Source organism: Drosophila eugracilis, unplaced genomic scaffold, assembly GCF_018153835.1.
Source record: "Drosophila eugracilis isolate 14026-0451.02 unplaced genomic scaffold, ASM1815383v1 contig_2088, whole genome shotgun sequence".
Lineage (NCBI taxonomy): Eukaryota > Metazoa > Arthropoda > Insecta > Diptera > Drosophilidae > Drosophila > Drosophila eugracilis.
The window spans coordinates 1,003,160-1,020,905 of record NW_024572964.1 but is presented as its reverse complement, the minus strand read 5'-3'; the positions used below and the strand labels follow the sequence as shown (position 1 = coordinate 1,020,905).

General features: G+C 44.2%; 1 protein-coding gene across 1 annotated transcript in view; it reads right to left on the bottom strand.

Moving 5' to 3' along the window:
- LOC108104676 (glucose transporter type 1) overlaps positions 1-17,746 on the bottom strand; it is a 72,251-nt gene that overhangs the window by 9,365 nt on the left and 45,140 nt on the right. The window contains 13 exon segments of the mRNA XM_017210867.2: positions 420-559; positions 624-827; positions 2,498-2,620; positions 2,716-2,993; positions 3,050-3,328; positions 3,385-3,509; positions 3,581-3,837; positions 4,509-4,676; positions 4,738-4,903; positions 10,323-10,485; positions 10,557-10,676; positions 12,194-12,352; positions 17,329-17,624. Of these exon segments, the coding sequence (XP_017066356.1) occupies positions 420-559; positions 624-827; positions 2,498-2,620; positions 2,716-2,993; positions 3,050-3,328; positions 3,385-3,509; positions 3,581-3,837; positions 4,509-4,676; positions 4,738-4,903; positions 10,323-10,485; positions 10,557-10,676; positions 12,194-12,352; positions 17,329-17,338 (2,192 nt within the window). The 5' untranslated portion in view covers positions 17,339-17,624.

Sequence of the window (17,746 nt, the reverse complement as noted above, 5' to 3'; positions counted from 1 at the left end):
TTAGGAGTCTGATCGACCTCGATCGTCTGCGGTGGCTTCATGCAACTTACCCGTACAGTCTACTATCTCGAAAGGTCCTTGGGGCATACATGGAACGTAGTTCAAGGCAGAGGGTTATTTTCGAACTCATGGTGCATTACAAACAGAAGAGAACAAAATTTCAAAACGGAAAATCAAATCAAAACTTCTTAACCCTGAACCCTGAACCGATCCGCGGGCCTCGGTTCACTGGATCAGGGGCTATGCAAACCGCATAATAAACTTCCAAGTAATGGTAATCGTTTTCTAGTTCGGGGTTCGCGGTTCTTGTGTTGGCGCAGGGCCGAGTTCAAGTTATGAGCTGAACAACTGTTCGACATATTGCCATGATTTGTGTGCAGAATTTGAGCTGGGAAGGGGGCGAGTGCAAGGACACATACCTGCCGTTGTTGTGCCGGAAGAGGGCCAGGATCTCCTCGAAGGTCTTGTTCTTGGTCTCGGGCACCTTCTTGTAGGTGAATATCCAGAAGATGGCCAGGAACACGCTGAACGGCAAGAACGTGTAGTTCTCCAGGGCAGTCTGTTAAGGAGATATTTTAGGGGTAAGAGCTTATATGATATAGGGGTAGGAATCCTTCACTCACCTTCATGCTGGGGAAACCAATGCCGACCACAAAGTTGGCCATCCAGTTGACCAGCACCGCAATGGCCATGGCACTGGGCCGTGGGCCCTGGGAGAAGAGCTCCGCCGTGATCATCCAGGGAATCGATCCGGGACCCACCGCGAAGAAGACCACGAAGCCGAGGGTGGCCACCACCGAGAGGTAGGACATCCAGTCGATCATTTCCTGCACATAACCAAAGAACTCCTATACAAAATGCATAGTACTCGCATTCTCGATGTAGGCTTTTCCTCTACTCGCGTTTAACGAACTGTCTCCGAAATAATACGGCTAAATGATGTACAACCCCCGATAAACCTGATCTGTTTTATGCATGAGTTGGTTAGACTATATAGAAAGTGGTAGTTGGAAAGTAGTAGTTGGCTGGTCTCGTTTTCTTGGTTCTCAAAGAGTTGACCGCTGAACTGCCGCTCGAGTCTTTCTGGGTCTGAGAATGCTTAGGAACGCTTGCTTAGTTTTACGTAAAGTTAGCTATATCTTACACGGTTACCAAAAACAGAAACAAAAACTTAAACGGAAACGGAAACAAGAGGTTAACTTAAGGCTGAGGTCACATTGAGTGTGTTTCTGTGTGTGAAAGAGAGCTTCGTGTGTGAGAGGTGGTGACCTCTAAAGCGAGTTCAGCGCGGTGCTCTGCTCTATGGGTCCCCCGCATCTTTCGGGGAGCTGGTGGAACTGGTGCCCGGAAAACTTTTGCAGAGTTGTGTGTTGATTTTTGGTTTTTCGAAACTTTTGCTTGCCTTTGAAACTGTGTGGATTGCTTCTAGCGAGTAAAAAAAGCACACAAAACATAAATCATAAATCACAAATCATAAACAGAACAGAACAGAACGAATTCGTCAACCGATTTCGAGTGAGTGTTTTGTGGGGCGAAAGCCTGTCAAGTCGAGAATAGCTCTAATTGAGGGGCGGGACGGTTGCACCAGGGGGCTGGTCGGAAAGTTTTAAGTCAGGAACTTGACTTATACGAAGAGACATGCCAAGTTTCTGACTTGGTCCCAGTGCTAGGACCAGCTCTCAGGTGCAACAACTTAGCCTAGGCAACTGAAGAACGGAACACATCTAAAGGCAAGCCACGTGCAAAGAGTGTATGAAAACTACTAAATACGTAATAAATAAAGTTCATAAGCTCATTACTAAAACAAAGGCATTCCAAAGCGAGTCATGCATGTGCCACAGTCTGCGTAAACATATTCTAAATCGCAGATAGAGGCCATAATTAATAACTGAAGCGGCCAAGTGCTGGCCTATAAATTAAGCACACAACGTCAATGGCTTAAATGCAATACATCAACGCAGGCACGGTAAATGGGGAAAAGGAAAGTGGAGAGTGGAGAGCGGGAAAGGGAAACTCAAAAAAGCTACATTTAATGGCTGAGGGAGAGTCATAAATCCAACTCGTTATAAATTCAAATATATCTCACATCAATAATTTATAGAAATACGCGCGGGACAACTGTCATGCTCTGTATCTGTTGTTGTGTTGGTGAGTGTTTTGTGTTTTGAGTTTTTCTGTGTTTTTTCTTGTTTTTAGGGCTCCAAGGGGTTAAACACAACTTCATGCATAAAATATTTATATCAATATTCAAATATTTATAAACACACGCACTCGTTCGGGAGCAAACGGGATACGGCATTCGGGGTACGGGGTACGGGAAATGGGATAAGTTCTAGCGCCTCTGCAAGTTCAGAGTCAAATGCAAATCCAAATTGCTAGGACTAAGTGGACGGGGGATTAGCAAAGGCAAACCCAAACTGGCAGGCACTTTCTAGCATTCACATTCGCAGGCATTACTTTACAGGAGCACGAGCATCCTGGACACCCCTGTACTTGCCTTGATCAGGAACGAAATGGTGATGAAAATGGAGAAGATGAACATTCCGCCCAGGCCATAGAGGTGCAGGGTCCGGCGACCCGTGCGATCCATCAGCGGAATGGAGACGAGGGTCATGACAACCTGCGGGTGATTAATACATTAATGTTCTGATTTGGCTTGGAACTATTATTAGGGGCGGTGTCTGGCAAAGTAGGCACTTGATTTAGAAGGCCTACCATTATGGCGCCGATGCCTATCGTGGCGAACTTGGCGCTCTCCTCAGTCAATCCCGAGCTCATGAAGAGCGACGTGGAGTAGTAGAAGACGGCGTTGATGCCGCTGAACTGCTGGCTGAGCTGCATCACGATGCCGATGATCAAGGGGGGACGCAGGGTGGGCGAGCAGATCAGCTCCATGGTCGATATGTGGCTCTCCGACTGCTGGGCTCGCTCCTCGGCCCGCATCTCCTCGATGTCCTCCTCCACAGAACCAGAAGCTCGCAGTCGACGCAGGGCTAGAAGATACATTTTCCATGAATATTTTCATGTCTAAGAAAGTTATGTAACCCACCCTTGCGCGCCTCCTCCTCCCACTGCTTGGTGATGAGCAGATATCTGGGCGACTCCGGGCAGACGGGGAGCAGAATTAGCTGCAGGATCGCCGGGCAGATGGCCAGGCCCAGGAGGATGGGCCAGCCCTCGTTGGTGCCCAGGATCTGCTCGATGCCCAGCACTTGGGATAATAGTAAACCTACAGTCACAGCCAATTGATTAACAGTACCTAAGCCACCGCGCAGATTCAGTGGCGCTATCTCCGAGATGTACATGGGCACCAGCGACGTGTTGAGGCCTGGACAAGATCCATTAGTAAGCTACTAAAGCAAGCAGTGGCTAGCCATTACTCACCGCAATTAACACCAATTATAAATCGGCCAAGGAATAACATTTCATAGGAATGACTAACTTTGGTAAATCCCATCAAACAGGCGCCGGCAATTCCCAGCACATTGTTTAACAGTAGGCCGCCTTTTCTGTAAATTCATTTGCAAAAAGAAAGTTTTTCTCAGTGCAAATGAAAGGGAGCAAAGATTGTTTTACCAACCTGCCAAAGCGGTTGGCCATCCAGCCGCCGCTGAAACCGCCCAGCATACCGCCGATGGCGAAAATGGAGACCGCCACCGAGTAGAGCTGCTGGATGAACTCCTCGCTGATGTCCTCGCCGTAGCGGTCCTTGTAGACGTCCTTCATGAAGTTCTCGATGTTCTTCTCGGGCGCATTGATCACGCCGGTGTTGTAGCCGAACTGCAGCATGCCCAGCACCGCCGAGAAGATCGAGTAGGTGAGGAAGAAGGTGAGACCCTGGAAGGTTCGATAGGTAATACCCATTAGTGGCGAACGACTCTCTGGGTGATAGGGGGCGGGACGGTGGGGATTCGGTGGGGGCTGTGCGGGCGGGTCCATCAAACGCTTTGCAAACGAGTGTGCGGCAAGGAAACCGAAGCTTTCTCTTTGGATAAGGCCAATTCTCTAATCGAAACTCAGGGATAACGAAACCAAAAGCTAAAGTCTGATGAATGAGAGTGTTGGATGTTGGAAAACAAACTTAAAATCGAGAAATCAAACAAAATGAATATATATTTCGGATTTATTTATTCGATTTCCGCTACAAAACATAAGAAATAAACAGTCGCAAGTTGCTTTAAAATACGTTGATGAAGAAGCCGTCTGTTCGTGTCTCCAGTACACTCAGAGAAATCTTGGTTAAGCTCTGAAAAGAGCTTCAAATTTCTTTGAGTGTACACAAAAACTGAAAGCAATCGGAAGAGCATTTGCATCTGTCCATCATGGTGGCAGTTTTTGCTGTCAGTGGTTGAGTGTGGCTAGGTGGATGGATGTTCGGGTGGTTTTTGGGTGGTTTTGGTCGTGTGGTTGTCTGGTTGTCTGGCTCTGGGTTGGTGGTTGTTGGTTGTTGGTTCTTGGTGTTTCGGTTTGTACATGAATAGAGAAATGAAATTCAAGTATTTAATTACACAACATGGCAAATAATTTAAGCTACAAACTTGTTCTAAAAGTCTTAGCTTCCGTCTGTGCGTGTGCTCCTCCAGTCGGTCCACGTATTCGCGCAGCTCCTCGATCTCCTCCTTCACCTGCTGCACGGTGTCCAGCTCGTGCTTGATCGCCACCATGTCCCGCTTCACCTGATTATTCATATAGATCGTTTACAAAGCCTTTCAGATAGATCTCAGACTGCCAACTCACCTCGGACACTTCGCTCTGGCAGCTCTCCACGGACTTGGTCAGCTCCTGGAGCTGCGTGCGGATCTCGCACAGGGCGACCGTCGTCTCCAGGTGTCGATCTCCCCGCTGCAGCTCATCGAGTTTCGCTGACAGATTCATGCTCATCACGCTAACTTGCTTTTGCAAACTGTGGGTCATTGGGTGGGTCATGGGTCACGCCAGGAGTCGGGTTACATTTAAGAGGTGCGCAGCCAAAGAAAATATCAAGCAAAATGCACTTTAGTCGGACGCCGGTCGGGAAATGCCTTCGAGTTCATTCCTTAAAGTACTTATTCCACTACGAGACTGCGACTGAGACAGAGTTATTTAGCGTATACGTAATTTATTTCGCTCTGGCCCAAAAGCAAACACAAACTCAAACGCAAAGGCAAAGGCAAAACGTAAACGAAACACACAAAACGAAATTATTTATGACCGCTTGCATTAAAATTTACTGAGCTATGCAATTATTGAGGAATGAAGCAACATAAATTTTATGGGCCACAGCTCCAAGCTGGGAGGCACAAACAGAAGCAGAAACAGAAACAAAAACTGAAAGCTGAGAACAGAAAACAGAAAACAGAAAACGCACGCCAGTTGCCGAGTTCCTTAGTCACTCAGCTCCTTGGGCAGAAGTCCAGGAAAGGATTTCTGTGTTGGGCGGACCGAGAACAACAATAATAACCGAGCCAGGCCACTAAGTACATAAAAAGTAACTTAAAGTAAATTGTTGGCATATTTCGTTAAGGTTAAGGCAAGAGTAATGTACAATGCACGAGAATGAAAAGTTGACGGCATTCTATATATATATATATATATTCTCAGCCCGGCTGAGCTCTGAACTCTGGCCCCATTTATTTGGCTTTTCGGCTGGCAACTCTTTCAGAGAGATAGACCCTGTCAGAGCTGTGGTTCTAATCCTGTTTACATCTAGCTCCCCTCTCGAATGCATCAAATTTACATTTTCATCGGCCGCAAAAGCCTGTGAAAACAAATCAGATCTGCTTTTTGCACTGCAGCCAAAGTTTTGGATCTGAAAACAAGGCTTACGAAGTTGCTTTCCTTATAAAAAGCTGTTGTTTTGTTTCATAAAAGTTGAACTACTTTTTAATCTATTCCAAAATTGTGTTCTTTATGGATTTAATAGCTCCTGTAAGCTTCTTCTTTATAATATTTTGCTGTTAGTGTGCATAAAGTTCTGTTGGAACAGCTCGACTCTATCGGATATCTGTTCGCATCGGAAGATGCACTTCGCTTGTTGTTTTGTTTGTTTGGGGAGGCCTCTAAATCAAATGGCAACAAAAGTGGTGGGCGACAGTTGCCAGCGGATGGCAATGTGCCGATATAGATATAGATATAGATATAGCTATATGTGTGAATGGAGGCCCATAGTCGCTCACAATGCGCATACGACACGTGGGCCGTGCTTGAGTTGCCTGCGCATTATGTTAATGCCACGCTGCAGGAGGGGGCAGGCTGCGGGGGATTGCTATCGTTAGTTCTGTTATTGTTTTGCATTTCACGGACATTGTTGTGCCGAGCATAAAAGGATTATTTTATGCATACATCAGCCAAGCCAGCGAAACCGAATCCGAATCTGAATCAGAATCCGAAACAGAATCGAGAGCAAAGCCAGAACCAGGACGAGCGATTCGAGCGCATCCTGTGCAAGTTATTGTTCTCTGCGAAAACAATTGCTCTGTGTACGTGTTTACGGGGGTGTGTGTGTGTGCTTGTCAGATGCAGGAATTTTCGGTTTTGTGTAAGGGATTTGTATACGTGAGCATTTAATAAATTTTCTGCCAATTTCTCCCCGGCTTGTGCATTCATTAAGGGCTGCAGTACGTGTGTTCCGGCGGCTAAAAGGATTCCAGGATCCCATTCGTGGCTGTTCATTTTGTCAAAAAGCTGCGCGCAGTTTTAGGAATATCAAATTTTTGACGAAACAAAAGCTGCCATGCCCTCAGCGGATTATCCTTTTGGCAGGATTTCAATCACATTAACCCTCCGAAAGGTCCCCGGCCAGAGTTCGGCAGCCGTCAACGTTCAGACTCGCTTCACTTACAGACACAGTTCAGTTCAGATCTCAGTGCACACAATAAATTCAGCGAATAAATTAAAATCAAAATCAATTCTTGTTGTACATCTGACATACATTTACAGCTATAGCTGTATGTAAGGTACATCAATCAGATCGAATCGGGGATATCGGGGGAAGTAGGGGACAGTCGGGATATCGGGATATCAGGATATCGGGGTGTTCAAACCAATTGGCATATAGGACATTCACCAAACGTTGCAAATTCTTGATTTTCAGCCTGTTTTTGTCGACTCTCATAAAGTTTTGCTGGAGCCCGCGTATCGTCGGCATTTGTAAATCAATTAAAATTTATTTGCGGCCTCGTTGATTTCGTTTTGCAGGGCAATATTTAATGATTGGCGTGATTAAGATTTTGTTTGGATTATGACATTGTTTGATTTCGCTTTAAGAACAGATATATGCAAAGCCAAAATGAACGGATGAACGGAAAACAAATGTTGGTAGTTTCTGGTTGTTGCAGTTTTTCAGTTTTTCAGTTTAACAGTTACAGTTTTTCTCTTTTTCAGTTTTTCTTTTGTCAATTTGGTTAATTTTGGTGAAGGGACCGTTACGCCAATTAGTCGGGGTTCTGTTTGTATGCAAACTCTTAAACATCGAGCATTAAACCATAAAAAGTGTACAGTAATTCATTGCAGCAACGAAACAAATGGAACCGAAAGCACGAGCAACACAAATGGCGGGGGGGAGGGACATTTAACGAGTTGAAAAATCCTGAAAATATTGTGTGACTGTCTGACTGACTGACTGACTGAATGATGCATTGGGCGGGGATTACGCACAAAAAGGGTTTTTCGGGGTTAAGGGGTTAAGCTAATTATGAACTTGATGACATGCAGGAGGAGGGAGATGTTGAACAGACAGAGAAAGAGAGAGAGAGAGAGAGAGAGTGCTGCTGAAGTGGCCAACCGCAGGCTGATTGACTGCCTGGCCAAAGGATGTTTGTCAATGGCTTTACATGGCTGTGCGCGAGTGTGTGTGTGTGTGGTGCGAACAGCGACTTAATGGCCCTCAAACACTTTTCGGCATGTCGTAAAAAACACAACATCCCAGCAACCGCACAGAGAAAAATAAATCATTTTGACTGGAGTTTACACTCTTGGATGCAGAAGCTAAAATTCAGTTTTTTAAGTTCTCATTTCGATAGTTTTTTGGTTTATCTACTATTTTGAAGCATACTTTTAAGCGCATATTTAAAGGCTCATCAAATTGATGACATAAATCATTGTTTATAGTTAATATTCCTTTATTTGGGACTAAATTATACTTCTAATATGTTAAACAGACAGGTAAGTTTATATAATTTAAGTAGTTTTTAATCTGTGCTGTTAAAAACAGGAGAATTTTGGGGTTTTTAGAGATTCGCACTAACATCAGCACTTCTATCAGCCTCTCTCATCCCTCTCTCTCTCTCTGCTTTCCCATTCAGATGACAAGCACGTTTTGGAAACTAAATTAATTTATTTGAACATAATTGAATTCTAATTGCGTACCATGCAAAAGGGGGAGCAGAGTGTCTGGTTTTCGGGCAAATATTCTAATAATTAACAAATCAATTTGATGGGCTACGAGTGCCAGAATAGAGAGCAGTGCAAATGCAGAGAGATAGAGAAGAGGGGGAGATTATTATTGCATTACAATATGACGGGGGATAGAGTAAAAATATTTAGATTTCGTAATTGAAGTTAGTTGGTTGTAATTGCATACTCATTGAGTGGCGTGAATACCAGGCCACTTTGCGTGTGGCTTTTGTTGTTTTTCGGTGGTTGAGTTGTTGTTGTTCATGGAGTTCATGGAGTTCATGGAGTTATTGTGGCAGTTTTAGTGGTTCAGGGGCAGTTGGGAGTTGGATGATAAAGAACACGTATAGACATTGTACAACATGTGAGGCAGAGGGGTTGTAGGTGCACGCCAGAAATGCATTTCGATGCTTCTTCAGAGTTACCCTCAAGACATGAGGCCTTTCCCGAAATGCATTTCTGGTAGTTGCAGACATAAACACAGAAAGAGATAATACATAAACGGTATATACCAGGGATGAATAACAATAGTCTTGGTAAAAGGACTTTAAGGTTCCTTCTTCTTCTAGCATAGACCACTTACATTTTGATTGCTTGGCTATCTTTACACTACTGTATTGATTGTCGATTTATCTTGGGCGATTGCACTTTTGTTTTTCATCCGCAGTACATAGCCGAGTGATTGACAGGTAGTGTGGGAATGAAATTACAGACACATGTGCTCAATCACTCGGTGACAGTTAAGCAAAGCAAATACGTTCGATTGAGTTGCAATTTTGTACAGCGCGTGACATGGCGACAAAGGCGGTTTTTGTGAAAGCAAAACGCCAGCGCGAAGGCAAACAAATGCTGCTAATTAACAATTTTTAATTAACGATGAGAAGCCATTTAAAATTACACGAACACAATTATTAATAATGAGGCGCACACACACACAGACACAGTCAGCGTGACTGATGGGATGATGTTTAATGGAACGAAAGAATGAAACCAAACTTTGTGCTTTGCATACATGGCGGATGAGTGATGTTCGAATTGTTTTTAATCGCATGGCGATCTGTTCGCTATTGTTATTATTATTATTATTATTACATTTACAGTTATGGTTATGTTTAATGTTTAAAGTTAAAGTTAATTAATTTTTAGATTAACTCTATGGGTATGTACCTGGGTGGCATTGTGCCCATCATTTTGTTGGCTTTTGTTTGGACTCCTTTGGTAAATTGATTGGCTATAGTTAGAGAGTCTCTTTTGCTATAATTATGTCTCTAGTTTAGTGGTTATACTCTCTGGCCACTCTCTGTTCGGGGTTTGGTGAATGTCGTATGTGGCCGCGGCTGAGCTATTGGGGCTAACGTATGATATCTGTTCGATTGGGTTGTCGGGAGGGTTGCAGGTTGCAGGTTGCAGGTTGCGCAACAAAAACAACACAACACAAAGGCCCTCAATGAATAATTGACAGTCTAAGGACACACGCAGGACACTTAACTGAACATAACTTGCGCAAATCTGTGTGGGAGGAGAACATTAAACATATACATTGCATATTTGCTCGTTAATATATCACAGGCCATGGGTAGAACCAAAAAACAGGAAGTAAAGAGTAGGCCACAGTAATGGCACACAAAAGCACACAAATTAAACTGGAAATTAAAACTTATTTACGCCCGAACTAAAAACATATCGTTCGTTATTTGTTTAATAAATTAAATAAACATGGCGCACACAAATAATTGCTGTTTATTTGTCTAACTGAAAGCGGATATTTATGGCCGGCCATCCAATCCCCCGGTCGCGCCTGCAAATTAATGGCCCGTAATGAGCTCCTGGCCCCGGAAAGCCACCGAGTCCATTACGAGGTCACTCGTCCGCTGCTGCCAGCGGATCAGGGGGTCATGGCGGCTGTTTGGGCATCCCCGAATCCGTAGGGATCCACCAAGTCTACGTACTCGAGCAGCAATTGGCGCAGTGTGGCCTCGTCCTCGCCATGACATCTCAACCTAGACTCGCGGTCTCGATCATCCCGACTCGAGTGGCGCTGCCTCTTGGGGGCGTAGCTGAAGGAGTGACGATAGAACCTTCCGTTGTTTATGTTGGCTCCGCGATAGGCGTCTGTGGGTTATCTGGTTATAACTTTGATCTTGTTGAAGGAAGCAAAAGGACTCCTTTGGGAGAATACCCACCTTCGGGTCGCAAACGCACCGGCGGTGAGGTCAGCTTGAGTTGTGTTGACGTTGTTGTGGGCGGAGTCTTACGTCGACCACCAAAAACATAATCGTAGGAATCTTCGCTCAAATTGGACACTGCCAGGCAGGGGGAAAGTGTTTTAGAATTACATTTGGGGGGAAATTTACACTTTTGGGGAGGCAAACAAAAGACAAAAGACAGGGGGAAGGCACAAAACTAAACCGAAATGAAACTTAAACTAAACCGAAAGCTGTTTGTTTCTCTTCTCGTTATCTCGTATACTCACTCTAAGCATTATATACATACAGTATATAATATATACGGATTTATATATGATACACAAATATTGTTAAAAATAAGACAAACATCAAAATAAACATAAGAACCAAGGTAAATATTTCGATTGTCGAGATTTTGTCATTTTCATTTTCATTTTCATTTTGTTGTTGTTGTTGTTGTAGTTCGTTGTTTTAGTTGTTGTTGTTGTTGTTGTTATTGTTGGTTTATTATGGAAGAATAGAGAGCACAAAATGTGGCAGATTGTTAGCTGGATTTCAATTTTCACAGTGGACAGCACAGACAGCACACACAAAAAGGCAGCTAAAGTGGACACACAGTAAGTCTGGCGTTCAAAAAACGTTACAAAGCGGCTGTCGCAGCAGTTTTTGGTTTCTTTTTCTAATACAAATTTTTGGGTTTCGCTCTAATAAACAATTTCCAAAAAGAAACACACACAGCAGCGTTGAAAACTACTTGGAAAATTCGAAACTCGAAATGATTTCGATCTGTGGCAACGCAAACAAAAACTGTTATTTTATATAGTCAAAAAGTGGCAATACAAACGGCAAGCAAATATATAGAACTAGACAAATAGAGAGAGAGAGAGAGATAGAGAGAGAGAGAGAGAGAGTGTGTGTGTGAGGGAGAGAGAGAGAGAGAGAGGCGACTGCGATATATATTAATGGACGACTGTTTGACTGATTGGTTTTTGGCTGATTGACTGATTGATTGATTGACTGAATGCTGCTGTGAATGCCAAACAAAAGTTAGGGACAAAATGCGGTTCTCCGTGGCAATGTTCGAGTGTGGCTAGTGGTGTGCGTACAGGGCGGCACCCGTACAGGTGCACTATGAGCTCGTGTTCATGTGATGTGATGATGTGCAGGCGTATGAAGGTGAATGTGTGTATGAAAGGAAAATAAATCAACGAACCGACCAATCAAAGAACCCAATCTACACACCAATTAAAGTTGCAATCAATTGGAAATGGCACAACGAAAAAACAAGAAAACGAAAAACGAAAAACCAAAAACAGAAAAACAGAAAAGAAAACCAAATAAGAATTTTCACAAAAGGTGCAACAGTAACTTTATAATGGGCGGAAAAAGCTACACAAAAACTCTGGCAAACTCAACGGAAAACCAGGGAAAAACAGGGGGAAATCAGGGAAAAGGGAAACAAACAAAAAACGCCCAAACAAGGGGCAAGAACTGCAGGCAAACAACGAGAAGAACAAATACAAATTGGCGCATATATGTATACACTCTCATATAGCAGATATGTACATATGCGGAAAGTAATTCAAAATATTCAAAAGATTCGAAAAAAAAGTCCGAAAATAATTGACGGGCACCTGGAAACACGCTCAGCGGCTGGAGCACTTGGGTGGAACGCAGTGGCGGCGGTAGCGGGGGCAGCTGTCCAAACGGATCTTGGTCGTTCGAGATGGAAGACGTGGGCGGTGAGATCATCGATAGGTCACCAATGGTCGCCATGTCATTACTCTGGCCAGCTATTTCATTGTGATTTGTCGTCGAATAGAAGAGAAATAGAGAAAGCGACATGAGATTAGTAGAAAAAAACAGTTTATTATAAGTATAAAAGTTACAAAGATATTCCCAAGAATTATTAAATACTACAGGACCCCCTGATTTCCCTCAGTGCAGCGACTTGGCTGCATTCAATAAGAGTTCCGCAGGACTCGTTGGGACTGGAAGTGGAGCATGCAAAGGCTTTTAATTTTGTCCCGCACGTGGCAGGTTGGCCACAAACAACGCCAAAGGAAAAGGGCAAGGAAAAGCTGAAGGCAAAGGAAACGCCGGAGAAAAGCCAGGTAGCGCAAAGTAAAAGGTGTGCGGCGCCATATTTCGCACATAAATTGTATGCCAGCTCCGGATCCCCGGGTCCGGTTAAGAGGACCAAGGACCAAGGACGAACGATAAAGAAGGACGCAGGACGAAGGGCGAGGCTGCACGAGATGGCGTCGCATGCATGGATGCATACGCAAAGCATTTACGCCAACGCCTCGACAGTCACAGACCGGAGAAAAGGAGAAGAGGATTGTGGGAAGAAGGATGGGGTCCCGGGGGTCCCGCCCTTATAGCCACATATGTGGGCAGGCGATCTGCAGGATTTGGCCAGGCTGCGTGCCACTGCATAAAATAGATTTCCATTTTGATTCGCTGGCAGGGTTTTCCCTGCTCAGATACCTCGTGATGAAGGGTTTTCCGGCTTTCTTTTCTTTATTAAAAAGTGCTTACCTATGCATCGCCATTTTAAATATTTACTCCCTGATCGAAGATAAAACGAGAAATAAACTAGATTTGTTATTAGTTTCAGCTGGTTTCCTCCTTAAAAGCCTTCTTTATGCTGTCTTCATGGACATTTGCATGGTTCAACCTGCAGTCCTTGCCTTGGTTCCCGGCAAAAGGATCAATTAAGGCTCAATGGCAGGCAACTTGGCCTGGGAAACCCAACACAGTTTCCCCCCTTTGCCGTAGTGTACTATTTTTTCTCCATCTATTCCACTTTTTTCCCATTGGCCATATGTAAACCTTTGCAGGACTTAAAAAATGCCTCGTTGGCTGCGATAAATGTGCCCATGGCTCCTCGTTGTTGTGGTTTTGCCTTAGGTCTGCCCCCTCCCTAACCACCCACTTAAGCCCCACACACACACACTATAGTTGGCACACAACAACAACAACAACAACAACAACGGCAACACGTGCTGCTTTTTCTACGGTTCGGTATTTTGAATTTTTATTATTTGCAATTTGCGTTAATGTTGTGGAAAAAAGCATGTGGCTGTTATGGCTTTGGCTTTAGCTCATGTCCTTCTTCTGTTCCCCCGCCTTCCTGCACCCTTTCTTGGCATATTGAATGGCCATTTGTGTCACACACACACACAGGCACAGACACTCACACACTTGTGTATACACGCACACACTAATGACCTTTTCATGGCCGCTCCATCCAACGGATGAATGCAAGAAATGTGGGCAAATTATGGGCCCGATTCAGGGCTCAGGAGGAGGATCCTCCGCCATTTATCCCTTCCTCGTTATTGACAAAATGATTTGTAAACATTTTGCGCATCATTAGTTGGCACTGCTCGGAAGATATGGCCTGCATTGCCTGCCTCTTCCCTGGAATCCAACCGATTAAAATCGTGCATGCAGCAAGGAAAGGAGCAGGGGTAAGGCTTCCCATGAACACGGTGAGAAAATAGACAATATATGTTATGGTTTATATAATATCTAAGGTAGCTTACTGCATTTCCTTATCAAATCCCCATTTCTAATACTTCTATTCATGGGTAAACGTTTTCTATCAGAATAAGCCTTGTTTTAAGAATTTCATTCTAAACAAAGGCCATTACATCTCAAGATGCACTTGCAACCGATTGGTAATTTCTTTCTCTGTGACCTCCTTGCACCTGCTTAATGCTAAACTCTTTGCTGACACCGCAAAAAGAGGCAAAATAAAAGTAAACTGCTTCCGGCTTCAATTGCATCAATGGAAATGGACAGGACGAAAGGAAGGAGTTGCCTTCGGAGAAACGAAGGAGGAGGAAAGGTGGAGGCCTCGCAAATATTTGCTTAAATTTGTGCTGAGGTTAAGCTTTTTGTTTGCCTTGCCTTTGCGGAGGCTCTCGGCCGAGCAAAGTTGATGACATCCAATGGCCTCCGCCGCAGTCTGGGGCAGTTGCATCCATGTCCTGTGTCCTATGTCGTATGTCCTAAGTCCTGTGTCCCCTGACATAGAAAAATAGTTGCGGAGAAAGGCACAGAGAGAAATATGAAAGAGCCGGGGTGGACCAGGGGCGAGTCCGGGGCAGAAGCTGCGTTTTGACTGCATGCCAAGGCTGATACTCCACTGACGATGCTGATGACGCAAGCAGTCAACCATGCGAATGTGTGTGTTCGGGCATTGAGCAGTTATTCATGGGCGGGGAGAGTGTGTAAGTGTGTGAGTGCTGGCTCCACACACAGAAAAATATAACAAATTTCGCAAGCCATATAGTTTGTATGTTTGTATGTAGGTATGTCGCAGACATAACCTGCTAGAGTCCAAACTTTATAGCCAATCAAGATGGAAGCTGATAAAGTCAAAGAGCCAAAAGTTATTAGCCAGGATGCCACAAAAAGGCTTCAGGATTGTGCCTTGCTTGCTCTAGTTTTGGAAAATTCTTTCGATTGATATTTAAGTGCCTTAGATATTGGCTTTTCCCCTACTATATGAGTGAAAATACAAAAGCTTAGGTCAGTTACTTAATTTAAAAATATTTTAATTAATTATTTATCCTATTTGTGCTTTTATTTCCTTGATGAATGCCTTCTCTCAACATACAAATAACTTTCCATTCAGGTTTTATGAGGGCATCTCGAAAAGTAACTTCTTTATCCCTTAACTTTTCTCAATGTGCACTAACTTTGAGCTCTGGCCATTGACAAAAGTTGCCTGCAGTCTCTAGACTGGCCTGTTCTGGCAGCTATGACAAGTGGCCTCTAACTGGGCCCACAGCTCGTCCTGCCCATCGGGAGTAATCGGGCAGTTTGCCATCTTTGTGGCATAATTCTAGGCTGGCCACGATAATTGATACCCTTTGTCAGCTCTGGACGGCAAATCAAATTAGCGAGCAGAATTGAAAACTTATTTATGCATGAGAGCCCGCTAATCATTTTTCGAGAGGGGAGTCATTTAAAATTCAATTAACTAGACGCCCAACCTGGAAGGGCTCCCCTTCCATTGTCCTTCGTTCATAGAGAGATATTCCGCCTATTCAGAGACATAATCATATACGAATTCAATGATGAAAAGCCTTTTAACTCGGCTTCTTCGGGGGCTTTTGTCTTAAACGATTTGTCCACTAAATGCATGATTGATTAAATGAAATAAAACCCTCTCAAACACACAAACACACGCATACAGGCACACGCACACCTGCAACCACAGATAGAATGCAGGATATTCGAGTTGCTGCCATTGCTGCTGTTGTTGTTGTTGTTGTGTGTTCATTAATAGGCTTTTGTCTTTGCTCACCGCAAAAATTATTGCTGCTCAAATGCACTTGAATGTGGCATTGTTTCGCCCTCTCCTCCGATTGAAGTGCATGCAGCTCAGACCGCAAAATCCTTAAATGCTGCATTAATGGCCACACACACACACACACTGGCACTCCGAAACCCTTGCCCAAGGATCGGGTAAGCCGAGTGACCTCACATCTGCCCAGTCCATCTCCTGCCCCCTGCCCCCTGCCACTGCTTCTGTCCCTGCCCCTCGATGATATCACAAATTAAATACACTTGCACGTTTGCTTAACTCGAAATTCAACAAATATTGAGAGGGGCATCGGACCGGGGCGTGGCAGCTGCAGGATAGCTGTGGATAGCTGTGTAAGCACGTGTCTGGGTCGAGCACTTGACAATCAGCACTCACAACAGCAGGCAGTCGACGGCACTGGCGAAAAGGATAGACCGACGGAGGATTCGAGATTCGAACAGTGGAACAAATTATGGCTAAATACAATATTTAGTCACTTAAAAATAATTATAAATAAATAAAATATTAAAAATATAAGATAAAATTAAGTCCATTGCGTAATTTTAAGATTATCTTTAACGTAAACTTAAAATTAAAAAAGGCTTTGCCTACTTTTAGGCATAAAATTAAACATGGAAGAGAAGGAAATAGTTGGCTTTTTCTTAAAGCATATAATAAATTAAAATAAAATCCATTTCAACAGCAGTGCACCTGCCAACCATTGTCCCACCATTCACCAGATGGGCCTCCCAGCTTGTCTTGGCTGTTGGCTTTTGGGATGCCGATGCCGACGACGATGCCGCCGCCATTGTCATTGCTTGTTGCTTTCGCAAACCTGCCACAGCCCGCATTCCGCATCTCCTGGATCCTCGAAATCTTCGAGGAATATTGACAGTGCGGGCAGCTGTTAATACAAGGCAAACTCTCCATTTTCGGCTTCCATCTATCCATCCGTAGCCGTTGTTTTCGTTATTCTCGACCAGAGTTTGCACGTATTATGGCATGTGTTTATTTGCCAACACCCCCGCAGGCCCAGCTGGCCCTGCCCCATTGCTACAGTGCCCCATTGCCCCGCTAAAGCATCCGCATCATTATATGGAGCACTTAAAGGGACATAACTGTTGCAGCACACACGGCGTATGATTAATTTCAGCGCCCGCAATCCATCAATGAAAAAGTTTGGGACCATATCGCTTCATGCTTCATGCGGCAGTTTAAGCATAACGATCTGACATTTTTCACATTATTAAAATCACTTGCGAACGAAGAGTGACGAGCGCGGAAAAGTTTAATGGATAAAATATCACGCATACGCAGCGTATGGCACGTTAAGAATGATGTTCGCCATAAGTGCAAACCATTTCCTTATAATTTTTACTGCAGTATCGAGACATGATGTATGGGGGTATCGGGCAGAAGGAGAGACTCAAACAAACGGAGACTTACCGGTGCACATAGGAAAGCCATTTCGTTGCCAGTCCCGTAAAAAAAATGTGAATTATCCCACGTTCCTTCGATTGCTGACTAAAGAACTTTCGGACTCGGACTCCAAATCCTCCGCAGTCAAATCCAATTCTCGACCGACGTGTCTTCTTAGCCTTCCTTTCTGGCACAGCTGCTGGCGGATTGCGCCTTTTGCCTTCCTGGCAACTGGCAAATGATAAAAACTGGCGACGCACTGCTAAAAAATATGCATTTTTAATGCCATAAATTAGTTTTGTCGTTTGCCGAACACCGGGGAGCTGCAAAGAGAGAAAAGGCGAAAGAAATGAGTCAGAGTTGCGGGGATAAAGCCAGCTCACCGCTGCACACTGCAGCTTTTTAACGTGGAGCTTACTCTCAAAGGGGACTGTATATTATTAGC